Source organism: Kogia breviceps, chromosome 2 (genome assembly GCF_026419965.1).
Source record: "Kogia breviceps isolate mKogBre1 chromosome 2, mKogBre1 haplotype 1, whole genome shotgun sequence".
In the NCBI taxonomy this organism is placed as follows: Eukaryota; Metazoa; Chordata; class Mammalia; order Artiodactyla; family Physeteridae; genus Kogia; species Kogia breviceps.
The window spans coordinates 72,133,677-72,148,086 of NC_081311.1; the positions used below are offsets into that span (position 1 = coordinate 72,133,677).

The window sequence follows — 14,410 nt, forward strand, 5'->3', positions numbered from 1 at the left end:
CTTTTGTGTGACACTCTTGTACCCAGAAACCATGCTAAACTTGCTTATTAGTTTTGTAGACTCCTTAGGGCTTTCTACATATGGGATAATGTCATTTGAAAGCAAAGATATTTTTGATTCTTTCTCATCTGTACGCCTTTTATTTCTTTTTCTTGCCTTATTGTACCAGCTAGAATTTCTTGTACAATGTTCAACAGAAGTATAAGAGTGGACCTTTCAATCTCAAAGGATAAGCATTCTGTCTTTCACTATTAAGGATGACGTTAGCTATAGGTTTTGCACAGATATTTTTAATAGATGCCCTTGATCAATTGGAGGAAATCCCTATCTAGGTTACTGAGACTTCTTTCTTTTCTCTCTCTCTCTTTTTCTATGGACACTGAATGTTGTTAAATGTTTTTCTGTTTTTCTTATGATCATTGTGTGGTGGCTATCTTTTATTCTATTAATGTGGTGTATTACATTAACTAATTTTCAGATGTTAAATCAACCTTGATTTCCTGAGATAAATATCACTTGGTTATGGTGTATAATCCTTTCTATATGTTGCTGAATTTGGTTTGCTAACATTTTGTTAATAATTTTTACATATATACTCATAGAGCATATTGATCTTTAGTAATATTTTCAAATGATATTTTTCCTGGCTTTTGTATCAGGGTAATATCCCTCAATGAATACCTCAGGAAGCATTCCTTCTTTATTTTCTGAAAGACTTGTGTGTGGTTTTTTTTGTTGTTGTCGTTGTTGTTGCGGTACGCGCGCCTCTCACTGTTGTGGCCTCTCCCGTTGTGGAGCACAGGCTCTGGACGCGCAGGCTCAGCGGCCATGGCTCACGGGCCCAGCCGCTCCGCGTCATGTGGGATCTTCCCGGACCGGGGCACGAACCCGTGTCCGCTGCATCGGCAGGCAGACTCTCAACCACTGCGCCACCACGGAAGCCCTTCTGAAAGACTTTGTATAACACTGATGTTATTTCTTCTTTAAATATTTTATAGAATTCACTTAGGAAGCTATCTAAGCCTAGGTTTTTCTTTATGGGAAGATATTTTATTACTAATTCAATATCATTATTTCTCATAGTCTATTCAGTTATTCTATTTCCTTTTGGGTCAGTTTTGATTATATTTTTCTTTCTAGGAATTCTTACATTTTATCTAATTTTATTTTTTATATAAAGTTGTCCATAATATTATTCCTTTATACTTGTGTCAATTTCTAGAGGGTCACTTATTATGCCCCCCTCTTTTCATTCTGAGTTTGGTCATTTGTGTCTCCTCTATATTTTCTTAGACTTCTCAATTTAGTCAGTCTTTTAAAATAACTAATTTTCGGTTTCATTGATTTTCTCTATTATTCTGTTTTATATTTCATTGGTTTGTGTTCTGATGTTTAATTTTTCCTTCCTTCTGCTTGCTTTGGATTTAATTTCCACTTCTCTTTTCTAGTTTCCTAAGATGGAAGCTAATTGATTTGAAACCTTTCTTCTTTTCTAATATGGAATTCAAAGTTATGCTTCATTCTAAGCACTGCTTTATCTGCATCTCATAAGCTTTGATATGTTATCTTTTTGTTTAATACAGTTCAAATTATTTTCCAGTTTCCCCTGTGAGTTCTCCTTTGACCTATGAATTGTTTAGAAGTAAGCTGTTTAATTTCCACATGGGGATTGCCCAAATTTCTCCCTGTTGTTTTCTATTTTAATTCTGTTGTAGTCTGAGAATATACAAAATTATTTTAACCCTTTTAAAATACTGAGACTTATGGCCTAGCATATGGCCTATCCTGGAGAATGTTCCATGTGGGCTTGAAAAGAATGTGTTGTTTGGTTGAGTGTTCTGTAAATGTAGGTTATGTCAAGCTGGCTGATAGGGTTGTTCAAGTCTTCTATATCCTTACTGATTTTCTGTCTAGTTGTTCTATCAATTATTGAGAATGAGGCACTGAAATCTTCAACTCTGATTGTTGAATTGTCTATTTCTTTTGTCAGTATTGTCAGTTTTTGCTTCATGTATTTTGAGGCTCTGTTTTTAGATGTGCACACATTAATTTTTTAAACTTCTTCCTCATGTAGTGTTTTTCATCATGAAATGCCACTTTTTCTCTAGTAATATTTCTTGTCTGAAAGTCTATTTTGTCTCATATGAATCTAGGCACTCTATTTTATGACGACTATTGACATGGGATATCTTTTTCAAACTCTGTATCTTTACATCTAAACTGTATTCCTTATATACCACATATAGTTGGATCTTGCATTTTCCTCTCAGCTAGACAATTTTTGTCTTTTAATTGGAGTGTATATTAATTTCCCAGGGCTGCCATAACAAACTACCACAAACTGAGTGGCTCAATACAACAGAAATTTGTATTCTCTTAGTCCTCAAGGCTGAAAGTCCAAATCAATGTGCCAGCAGGGTTGGTTTCTGTTAGAGGCTCTGAGGGAGAATCTGTTCCCTCTTGTGGCTCTCTTGTGGCTCTCTTGTGGCTTCTGGTGGTTGCTGGCAGTTCTGGTGTCCCTCAGCTTGTAGACACATCACTCCAATCTCTGCCTCTGTCTTCACATGGCATTCTCCCCAGTGTGTCTGTCAGTGTCTCCAATTTTTCCCCTTCTTATAGGGACACCAGTCACTGGATTAGGACACAGGTTAATCTATTATGACCTTCTCTTACCTTGACTACTTCTACATAGACCCTACTTCCAAATAAGATCACCTTCTGAAGTCTACGCAGAGATGAATTTGGGGGAACCATTTCCAAGCTTTTGCAATGTGTTTAATCCATTAATATTTAACGTAATTATTGATTTGGTTGAAATATTTATTTATTTATTTATTTATTTATTTATTTATTTATGGCTGCATTGGGTCTTTGTTGCTGCGTGCGGGCTGTCTCTACTTGCGGTGAGCGGGGGCTTCTCTTTGCTGCGGTGCACAGGCTTCTCATTGCAGTGGCTTCTCTTGTGGAGCATGGGCTCTAGGTGCGCGTGCTTCAGTAGTTGTGTCATGCAGGCTCAGTAGTTGTTGCTTGCGGGCTCTAGAGCACAGGCTCAGTAGTTGTGGCGCAAGGGCTTAGTTGCTCCACAGCATGTGGGATCTTCCTGGACCAAGGCTCGAACCCGTGTCCCCTGGATTGGCAGGCAGATTCTTAACCACTGAGCCACCAGGGAAGTCCTGATTTAGTTGAATTTATATCTGCCATTTTGCTATTTGTTTTTCTCTATGTCTCATTTCCTTTTTGCTCTTGTGTTATTTACTGCTTTAAAAATATTTTTAATGAACAATTTTAATTCCTCTATTGATTTGTGTATTGTTTTATTACAGTGGTTACTGTAGGGAATACAATATGATTTTAGATCTTCACACTCTATTACAAGTTAATAGCTCCATTCCCTCCCCCCTCTTTTTTGCAATTATTGTCATATACATTACATCTTTATATGTTATAAGCCAAACAGTACAGTTTTATAATTATTGTTTTATAGACTTGTGTTTTTTTAAAGAAATTAAGAGAAAAAAGATATGACTGTATATTTATATGTTCTCTTATATTTACTTACATATTTGAAGATGCTCTTTATTCCTTCTTGTGGATTTGAGTTACTTTCTGGTGTCATTTTCTTTTAGTCTGAAAGACTTCCTTTATTGTTTCATCTAAGGCAAATGTGCTAGCAACAAATTCTCCTAATCTTTGTGGAGAAATGTGTGTATTTTTCCTTCATGTTTGGAAAAATAGTTTTGTTGTATGAAGAATTCTTGCTCCATAGCTTTTACTTCAGCATTTTATACGTATCATTCCGCTTTCTTCTGGCCTTCATTATTTCTGATGAGATGTTAGCCATTGTTCTGTCATTACCCTGTACAAATGAGTCATTTTTCTTTTGCTGTTTTCAAGATTTTGTCTTTCTCTTTGACTTTCAGTAGTCTGTGATGTGTCTAGGTGTGGATCTCTTTGTCTTAAACTTACTACAACTTTGTTGATCTAGGATCTGTAAATTAATGTTTTTCCTCAAATTGAGGAATTTTCAGCCATCATTTCTTCAAACACTTTTTCTGACCCATTGTCTTTTCTTCCTTCTGGGACTGCTATTACAAATAGAAATGCTTAGTTGCATTCCATAGGTCTCTGAGACTCTGTTCATTTTTCTCCTATCTGTTTTACCTACTAGTCTTCAGACTGGATTGTTTTCACTGATTAATTTTCCAGGTCTCTGATTCTTCTACTATCTCAAATCCATATGTAGAGTCAAATTGTAGAGTTCACCTAGTGAATTTTTCATTTCTGTTCCCATATTTTCAAATCTAGAATTTCTATTTAATTCTCTTTTTAGTTTATATTTCTTATTTCAGTTATTTATTTATTGAGTCCCTGTCATCATATTTTTCTTTAGTTTATGGAACATAGTTTTCTTTCATTCTTTGAAAATATTTAAGATAGTTGCTTTGATGTCTTTATCTGCTAAATCCAGTATCTGGACCCCATTAGAGTCAGTTTCTATTGATTAACTGATTGTTGTTGTTTTCTCCTGAGCATGGGTCATGCATTCCTGTTTCTTTGTATGTCTCATACTCTTTTGCTGAAAACTGAACATTTTGTATTATGTTTTGTAGCAATATATTATCCTCAGGCTTCCCCACATGCCTCAGGAGTCTTTTTGTTGCCTTTGTTGTCTCAGTAAATTGCCTGAACTTAATCTGAGGACTCTATCTTCCCTGGGATTGCAATCACTGATGTTGCTGCTTGGACTTGTTTTTTCTTTGTTTGTTTAATTCTTATTTTTGTCTTTAGCATGGCTATTAGGGTCACACCCATAATTACATAGTTTAATGGTCAGCCAATGATTTGAGCAGGGTTTGTGGTCAAACACTCTGAGCCCTTTTGAGATCCACCCTCTGCTGATGGATCTGTGTATGAGCTGGATCGCACATTCAAGTTCAGAAAGTTTTCATATATAACCAGTTTTAAGTTTCTACTGGGCCTTCTTGGATCATCCCTGCACATGTCTGGCATACTTGGAGACATTATCTAGCCTTTCTATGGCTTCTCTTATTTTTGGAATCTCTCCATTAAATTTTAAGTTAGTTTGCCCCTCACACCAACTGGGACTGCAACCTCAAAGTAGGAAAGCCATGGGCTTCCCCATTCACTTCCAACTAAATGTGTTACTTTTACTGACCACACCTTTAACCATGGATTTCACACTCCACTCCAAATCAAGTCAGCGTACTCTGGTCACAAGGGGCCTCTGGTTTTCATTGCTAAGCTCTCCCTGGCAAAACCACCACTCCGACTGACCACGGCAGCCTTAACATTCTCCTCAGCTTGATTAAACTTTAAAAAAGTTTATTCCTGAATATAAGCCTCTGCTCCCCCTTTCCTCAGAGCACTGATTTTAGAAAACTTGCAACTGTACATTCTTCCTATGTCCCTTCGAGATGCAAGCCTTCTCTTAGACTCCTTCCAGCTTTACAGCGTAGGAATATCTTTCTCAAGGATGTGAGAGCCATCCCTTTGAAATGTGATCATCAAGAAGGATAATACCCCTATCTCCTAGTCTCTTTGGGATGACAGGAACCTAACTTATATCAGTGCCAATTAGCAAACATAGATGGCCTAATCACACTGACCAACTACCCTCTCTACCAACCTCTAGTACTGTTCCACTAGCTCACCCCAGTGTTTAAAAACTCTTCTACTTTTTGTTTCAGTGGGGGTGAATTCAGCCTCTCTCCCTCACTGTAGACTTCAATAAAGTCTTCATTGCCTATTTAACTGTCTAGTGCCATTTTTCCTTCACACAGCAAAGCTGGAGGTTTAAAGGAACATCCCATGGGCAAGAATGCCTTAGATGCTCACTGTTCTTAATTGAAGTTCTACCAGGTTTTCATGAATAAATGTTACTCAATTTGTTATTTGCCTTTGGTTTATTTCCAGAGATCTGAAGTGTTTGTTTTTGACAATTTGTCCAGTGTTATGTATGTTTGCTGGGGAGAGGATTTGCTGACCATTTCATTCTGCTACAGCCACTCTCCAACATTTTAACAAGTCTGAATTTCAGTATAATTGCCAGGAAGAGTTAAGTAGTTATTTACACCTTTGGAGATCACTCTCTGCAGTCTTTTTCTGAACACAGATCATTTACTAAAAAGAAAAAACACACTTGGTAAAATGTTCCCGTAGCATTACTGCTACTTCACTGTGAATATTTGACCAAACAAAGGAGAGTTTTTCTATGTTTACACTGTGTGTTCTTTTAGTTTAGCTCTTTTTGCTTGATGAAGCATTTCTTCCAGGTTAGCTTAATAGCTCATTTGCTTTCTTTCTTTCCTTTTCTCTCTCTCTCCTTAATTTTTTTGCTCCTCTGAAGAGGTCTGTTGGATGCTTTTTAAAAAGCTAGAGCAACTCTATCCACTGATTATCTCTTATTTATAGGAGTATTTACACTTTCAAAAAGAAACAGTTAAGCAAATTAGCAATGCATGAGAACACACCCTGAAACCATGCACAAAAATAAACTCAGACTGGCTTAAAAACTAAAATATATGACAAGACACCATAAAACTCCTAGAGAACACAGACAAAAAATATATCATACCAATGTTTTCTTAGGTCAGTCTTCCAAGGCAATAGAAATAAAAACAAAAATAAACAAATGGGACCTAATCAAACTTACAAGCATTTTCACAGCAAAGGAAACCATAAACAAAATGAAAAGACAACCTATGGAATGGGAGAAAATATTTGCAAACGATGTGACTGACAGGGGCTTAACTTCCAAAATATACAAACAGCCGATACAACTCAACAACAAAATACAACCCAATCAAAAAGTGGGCAGAAGATCTAAATAAACATTTCCCCAAAGAAGACATACAGATGGGCAATATGCACATGAAAAGATGCTCACCATGGCTAATTATTAGAGAAATGCAAATCTAAACTACAATGAGGTACCACCTCACACTGGTCAGAATGGCCATCATTGAAAAGTCTACAAGTAACAAATGTTGGAGAGGGTGTGGAGAAAAGGGAACCCTCCTACACTATTGGTGGGAATGTAAGGTGGTGTGGCCACTGTGGAAAACAGTCTGGAGGTTCCTCAGAAAACTAAAAACAGAATTACCATATGATCCAGCAGTCCCTCTCCTGGGCATGTATCTGGACAAAACTATAATCAAAAAGATACATGCGCCCCTATGTTCATATCAGCACTATTCACAATAGCCAAGACGTGGAAACAACCTGAATATCCAGAGACAGATGAATGGATAAAGAAGATGTGGTACAAATGTATACTGGAATACTACTCAGCCATAAAAAAGAACAAAATCGTGCCATTTGCAGCAACATGGATGCAACTATAGATTATCAAACTAAGTGAAGTAAGTCAGAAAGAGAAACAGATACCCTATGATATCACTTATATGTGGAATCTAAACTATGACACAAATGAACCTATCTATGAAGCAGAAACAGACTCATAGACATAGAGAACAGACTTACAGTTGCCAAGGTGGTGGGGGGCAGGGTGGGAACAGCTCTTAGCTGTTCTAAGAGCTTTATATGTTTAGCATATTTAAACAATATATTTAATAAAATTATCATATAAAATCCAATAGCTATTATTACTGTCATCCTCCCATTTGGGACTAGTAAATGCAAACTATTATATACAGAATGGATGGACAACAGGTTCTACTGTATAGCACAGGGAACTATATTTAATGTCCTGGGATAAACCATATGGAAAAGAATATAAAAAAAGAATGTATATTTATGTATAACTGAGTCATTTTGCTGTACAGCAGAAATTAACACATTTTAAATAAACTATACTTTAATAAAAAATTAGCAATTTATGACTTTATTTTTACTTTTCACCCAATAGTTGCGGTGCACTGATTTACCAAATGCCAGTCTTTTATCCTCCTAGTTTTCCAAGCAGAGAAGTGATACTCACCTCTGTAATTATACTTCAAATGATCTTTTGTCTCCATATGAATAGAGCCCATTGTCTGCTCACATGCTTCTCAGTTGACATTTATGAAGACAGATTACACATGAGAAAATGGGGCAAGACAAGCTGGGGAGACAATTACACAACAGAGACAAGGCTGGAGAAATTCACTCCAAAATTCCTTCACAAATTTGGAGTGTTTGCCATTTAAGCTCAGTGACGTATTTATATTCCAGCGTTTAACCTTCATGGGTAAATTTTGCTGTCTGAATTAATAATACAAATTTGTATGCTCCAAAGATTTTCTGGCCATCTTTTCCAAAGTTATTTTTGATAACTTTAGTGATAGGTTTCTCAACACCCACATTCTCCCATATTGTGTGTGTTCAGATAATACTTGTGAATGCAAAAGACATATATTTGGTGTTAGAGGGTTAGAGTTTGACTTACTTAGGGCTAAGGTCAGTTTATTATTTATTCCTGTTTTGTATAATAATAAAATTAAAACACAAAGAGTTTAAGAAATATGTTCACATAATAAAAATAAAAATACTATTACTACTACTAAGAGTAGTAGTGGATAATATTGATTTATCTCTTGCTGTGTTCCAAGCACTGTTCTAAGGGTTTTAGTTATGATAAGTTGCTTAGTCTTTACAACACCACCATGAGGTAGATACTGTCATTACCACGATATTATAAGCTGAAAAATGGCAGGCAAGAGAAGTTGCAAAAGTCTCAAGGTTACGTGGTAAAAAATAATAATACTCAGCTTGTGGTAGTATACCATGCTTAGTCTTTATCCAGTGCTGTTCTAAGAGCTTTATATGTTTAACATATTTAGACAATATATTTAATAAAAATTATCATATAAAATCCAATAGCTATTATTACTGTCATCCTCACATTGAAGGTGGGTAAACTAAAGCACATAGGTATTAAATTCCTTGTTCATATTCCTATAGCTGGTAAATGATTAGTCTGGGACTGGAAGCCCACATCCTGTCTCTCTGGTGAGGGTTAGAGCTGGTATTTGAACTCTGGCAACCCAGCACCAGAGCTCACGCTTTACCACTTCTTTCTGCTGCCTTGCAGAGAAATTGCACATGAGTTTTTCGTAGAATTACTGAAGTTTGAGATGAGAAGAAACTTCAAAAAGTGACCATCTATTGAGAAACCTGTTTTACATCTGTTACAAAATCCTCTCCAAAATTTTCTCAAGTTTTTGTCCAGATTTTCTTTGAAAACTTTCACTAATAGAGAATATACTAACCCCAGGGGCAACGTGTTCTATTTTGAATTAATATTATTAGAAAGTACTTTCCTTTATTGTGATGACATTTGGATTCTTACAGGTGCAACTTAAATCCTCTGAACCTGAATTGGCCCTCTGAAGTCATAAGAAATAAGTTTAATTCCTTCTCCACATGATAACCCTTTACATGTATGAAATAAAGTTTTAAAGCAGTCTTCTCTAGTTTTTAGTTCCTTGAACTATGCCATGTCTAACATGGCTCTGAGTCTTCTCACCACCCTAGTCTCTCTCTTTTGGACCAAAAATGTTTTCAGTGTTCCTCCTAAAGCATGAGGAACAACACATAATATGTCAGATACACTCTGAATATTGTAGAATAGAGCAGGGCTAAAACTTTCCATTTCCTTCATGGAAATACTATCGTGGAAAGGTTAAAAAGATGGATGCTGAAATCACTAGCCAAATAGAGATAATAAGGGTACGTACTTTGTCGAGCTGGTATGAGGATTAAGTGTGATCGCAGAGTTAAACATTGAGAAAACTGCCTGGCACATAGTATGAGCTCAGAAACTGCAGGTAAGATTATTTAAAAATTCAGGCACTTATTGAAGGTCTGTTATATAGAGACATTGACTTTGCAAAGAGGGAAAAGTTATACACTGCATTCCCTAGGCATTTTCACTTAAAATTCTAGACTTTAAACTTCTCGGGAAGAGACCTATGATTGCATTTGATTTTGGAAAATCATAAATCATGTCACACTGTGGACTCATAATTAGATAACAGGAAGGGAAAATCCTTGAGCCTTTTTAATGGCTGCTGCTCTGAAGTGCTACCTCTTCCAACCTATTCTAGGTCATCCAGTTACATCCTGTCAAGATCTTTGGGGATCCTGATTATGTCTTCTGGGGTATTGGTTTCTCATCCAGCCCCCAGAGTCATATGTGCATATGAGAAGCCTTCCATCAGTGTCAGCACCCAACCCAGTGATGTAGATGAAGTAGAACAGAATCAAAGGCAGAGCCTGCAGCGACCCTTGGAGAGCTCCCTTTACAAATCCCTGAGTCATTTACACAGTTAGCAATCCACCTAACTGCACTCACACTCAGAACATTTCTTAATCTTGCTAATAAGAACACTATGGGAGGCTTTTTTCATGAGCCTTGTTTAAATCCAGTGTCTATTATTATGTATGTGTCATTACCTGCTTAGTAATCCTAACTCTATTTTTTAAAAAAAGGTGGTGGGAGAGAGAGAGAAAATAATCTTAGCTGAGTGCTGTTGTTCTCAGGTAACCTGTGCCGATTCCTAGTAATTACTGTCTTCTTCAATAAGGGCTCTCAGAAATCTTTCAAATAATCAGTTATATAATCTCACCAGGGATTAATAGTAAATGTGCCTTTATAGGTGAAGATATATTTCTGCTTCATTTTGAAAGTTAAGACTTCATTTTTTTGTCACCAACCTTGTCTTCACCATTAACTGCCAGGATAGATAATGATGGCTTAGAAATCTCATTTACAAATTCTCTGAGTTTTAAGATCTAATTTTTCAGGGCCTCAAAACTTGAAGCATTTAAAGATATCCCTTACAATCACCTCATTGAGTTTGGTTTCAATTACTCTTCCCTGATGTTTTTCTATCCCTCTCCATTCTGGAAATCCCTCTTGACAGAGAAGTTGGCAACAAAATCTGTTATTACACCACTAACCTCAAATTGATAATTTCCTTTGGGTTTTTGCTGTAAAAAAGTGACTTTGAGACTTCTTTCAGATCCTTTGCATTTTTGTAACCTCTCTTCTTTCTGACTTTAGTCTTCAAGACCATTTTCCTAGGTCTATGACATTTGTATTTCTTCCAAGTACAGATCCTTCGATTATTCGTTCAGCAATTCCTTCCACAAATATTTGTTGAGTGACTGTTATTTGCCAGGCACTGTTATAGGTACTGGGGAAATCCAATGGTAAATGAAACAATCACATTCTTTGATTTACATCCTAGTGTCCAATGTATATCTTTGATTATTGGGTTTATCTCCCTACTTTTTTTTCAGCTGAGGATAACTTTCTTTTACATGCTAAGCTCTTAATTGTTGAGCCTTATCTAGCCCTTTTGAGATGTACTTTTAAGCTAGAGTCTTGGGATCTTGGAACAATTTTCACTTTCCCTCCTTGAAATTTCTTGAAATCAGTCCTCTGAATTTCCAGGTTAATGTCTAACTTTTGTCCTAGCACTTCCCTCCCATGATGTTTCCATGATTCTGTAAAACTAAATACAGCAATATAGGACTAAGAGGCTTTGCCATAATTCACACAGATGTTGGCACATGTGGAAGTTGGGTTTTAAGTCCCAGATTTTTTAAAACTTTTTTCATTATTGCATTTTAATCATGCATGAATTTTTCATGGATATCTTATATCACCAAGATATTCTGACAACTCTCAAGAGGTTTATTAGGATATAGTCAAATATGAGAACAAAAGAAGACAAGATTTTTCTGCATGTGTTCGTATTTTTCATCACTAATTTAAAATTTTGTCTGCGTTCTAGGAATAGCCCTGCTCTGGTCTATGCCATCCTTGTTGTATGGACCTGGAGCATGCTGCAGTTTCCACTTGACCTGGCAGGTAAGTGTCTGATGTTTGCTCAAAGAAACAGAAAATTACAGCTCTTGATTATGAACTGCAGTGAAGCTAAGGAAGCATTTGAGAGGATTATCATTTTTTTTTTTTATCACTTCGATATCTCAGTGTTAGTTCCAGTTCAGTTTAGAAGAAAACTAGGTTGAAACTTAGGAAAGCCATGATCCACTCTGGTACATGGTGAGCCTGACACAATTAAGTCGATAAGAGCACAGCTTTATGTTCATTTCATACAGTGGTTCCATCGCTTGTAATTTGTAAAAGCTTCTGCAAATTAGTTAACACATCAGCGCCTCAGTTTTTCATCCATGCAATGGGGATGATAATTATTGTAGCGAGGATTGAGGGTCCTTGTGATGACAAAAATAAGACATAGTTTGTAGCGATTGTGCTTCAGCACACTTAATGGCATATAAATGTTATCTCCTGATTTTTTAAGGGGCCATTTTCATTCCTTTGTCAGATCCTTGTATTAGAACTTCAAAGGGAATAAGAGCAGTTTCAGGGCCACAGGGGAAATTAGATTTTTCCTCAGTATTGGCTCTTATACTCCCATTGGGCTTATTTTAATAAAGACATAAACCCCTAAGACTTTGCAAGAAGTAAACAGTTTTCTGGGCATTTCATACTGATGATCTAGAGCTGCATTATCCAGTACAGTACCCATTAGCCACATGTGGCTATTTAGATTAAAATTAATTAAAATTAAATAAAATTTAAAGTTCAGTTCCTCAGTCACACTAGCCTGCTCCGTGGCTGCATATGGCTATGATGTCAGACAGCACAGATATAGAATGTTTTCCTAACACAGATGGTTCTATTGGACTGCATGGACCTGGAGTTATCCCATAACTTCTAGGAGCCCTGGAATTTTGATTTGGAAATTCTCCTGGATGTCACTTTACTCTGAAGAAATTCTAGGACTGAATAGTTACATTTTCCTGAAGTCTGACTCCTTTCTTATGGTACCCTACCTGATGGCCTCAGGGTTAGAATTAATCTCTGTACAGAGATATTTAATTTTTTCCTGCATCTTTTTCTGGTCCACTTTGATAGGCCCAGACGTTTTACAGGCCATTTTAGACCGTAGCATACACTTTGCAAAACAAAATTGTCAACAGAAGGAAAGAGTGGCCGTGGCTTTTTGGAAATGCCCCAAACCTAATTACTAGTTAATAATTGCAAACAAATGTATGCCAATAACACACACACACACACACACACAGAGATTTTGCCGTAATGTACCCCAGAAGGTGCTCTATACCATTAATCAGCTGGCGTCCTCTGAGAGAGTGTTAAGCACCTTCAGTTTTGATGTCCAGTCATACTTTTAGGAGGTCCTCTGGGAGCCATTTCCCGACCCTAACTTCTTAGGAACGGTGACTATTGATCTTACGTCGGTTTTACTTTTGTCATTCCCTCTACTGGTCCTCACGCTCCCATAGCTTGTGGTTTACCGCCTTGCTTAGAAAATTTTTATTTAAGAAAGAAATTCTGTAAACTTTCAGGGGTGATAATGTTATGCAGCTGTTTGAAAAACAAAGACCAAATGTTACTTCTGACTAAATCACTATTGTATTTTCCAACAAACGGTACATTATGTGCACCCATATCAAAGCAGCTTCATAATATTTGCAGGCTCCGGTAGACGAAGGCATTCTTTGTTTGAAAACTCCAAATGGAAGTCTTCATTATTATAAAAGGATTATTTTCTGCCCTTGACCCTGAATTAAATTTACATTTTAGAAATTAAAACAAAAAAGGTTCATTTGTTGATTGGACCTCCTTTTGTTCAACTGGAAAATCAGTAATTATATCCAGCCTTTCTTGTAAACTGTGAAACAAAACCATAAGGAATTAGACAAAATAAAATCACAATGGCATTTGTTTGGGCTTTTGTTCCCCCCACCCCTGTTAGAGAAATATGTTTAACGTGACTTCAGTTTGAATTTGAAGATAAGTGCTTGAATTTTCACAACACAATTTACATAGAGGGCCAAGTGAGTCAACCAGTAAATAGGCAGGTACCAAAGAGAGGATGCAGACAGCTCTGGGCCCCCGACATTCTGTTTCATCTCCCAAATTTAGTAGCCAGGTAAGTTATAAATTATCCTCGGGGAAAGACAGTGAGAAAGGAGAGGTGCCAGGGGTGTTAGTCTAATGGAAACAAAAACAGTCAGGGAATAGGGGCCCCTGTCCTCAAAGATATCACTGTTCTCCAGTTTTCAAAGGAGGAAACTGAGGCCCAGGCAGCCTCAGTAACTTGGCCTGCATCTCGCTGTTTGAAAATGAGGAAGCCGGGAGAGGAAGCCAGGCTCCCTGACTCGAGGCTGAGAGCCCCCTGCCGTGCTGCCTTCCTACTCTGCAGACTTCAAAGACAGACAGGGCGGCTTCTGCTGCACTTTATCCTTTCTAGCCCAGTTAATTGTGCTTTCCCCAGTGTGAGTGAGGACTTGAAGATGAGCTGATTTTCTTTTACGTGGATAGAAACTAGAGGCTGGCTTTTTTTCATGTGTTTCATCGGACTTACAACAGATGATCCGTTTTGAATATAAA

At 37.0% G+C, this 14,410-nt stretch overlaps 1 protein-coding gene and 1 long non-coding RNA gene across 7 annotated transcripts in view; one reads left to right on the forward strand and one right to left on the reverse strand.

Annotated features, from left to right (window-relative positions):
- Positions 1-14,410, reverse strand: part of LOC136793555 (uncharacterized) — a 462,713-nt gene that overhangs the window by 127,256 nt on the left and 321,047 nt on the right. The gene's annotated exons all lie outside the window — the stretch shown is intronic.
- The window catches only part of TMEM26 (transmembrane protein 26), a 50,331-nt gene that overhangs the window by 31,418 nt on the left and 4,503 nt on the right, over positions 1-14,410 (forward strand). For both annotated transcript variants that reach the window (XM_059055087.2, XM_059055086.2), the window contains exon 5: positions 11,763-11,839. In XM_059055087.2, coding sequence (XP_058911070.1) covers positions 11,763-11,839 — 77 coding nt within the window. The remainder of the gene's footprint in view (positions 1-11,762; positions 11,840-14,410) is intronic.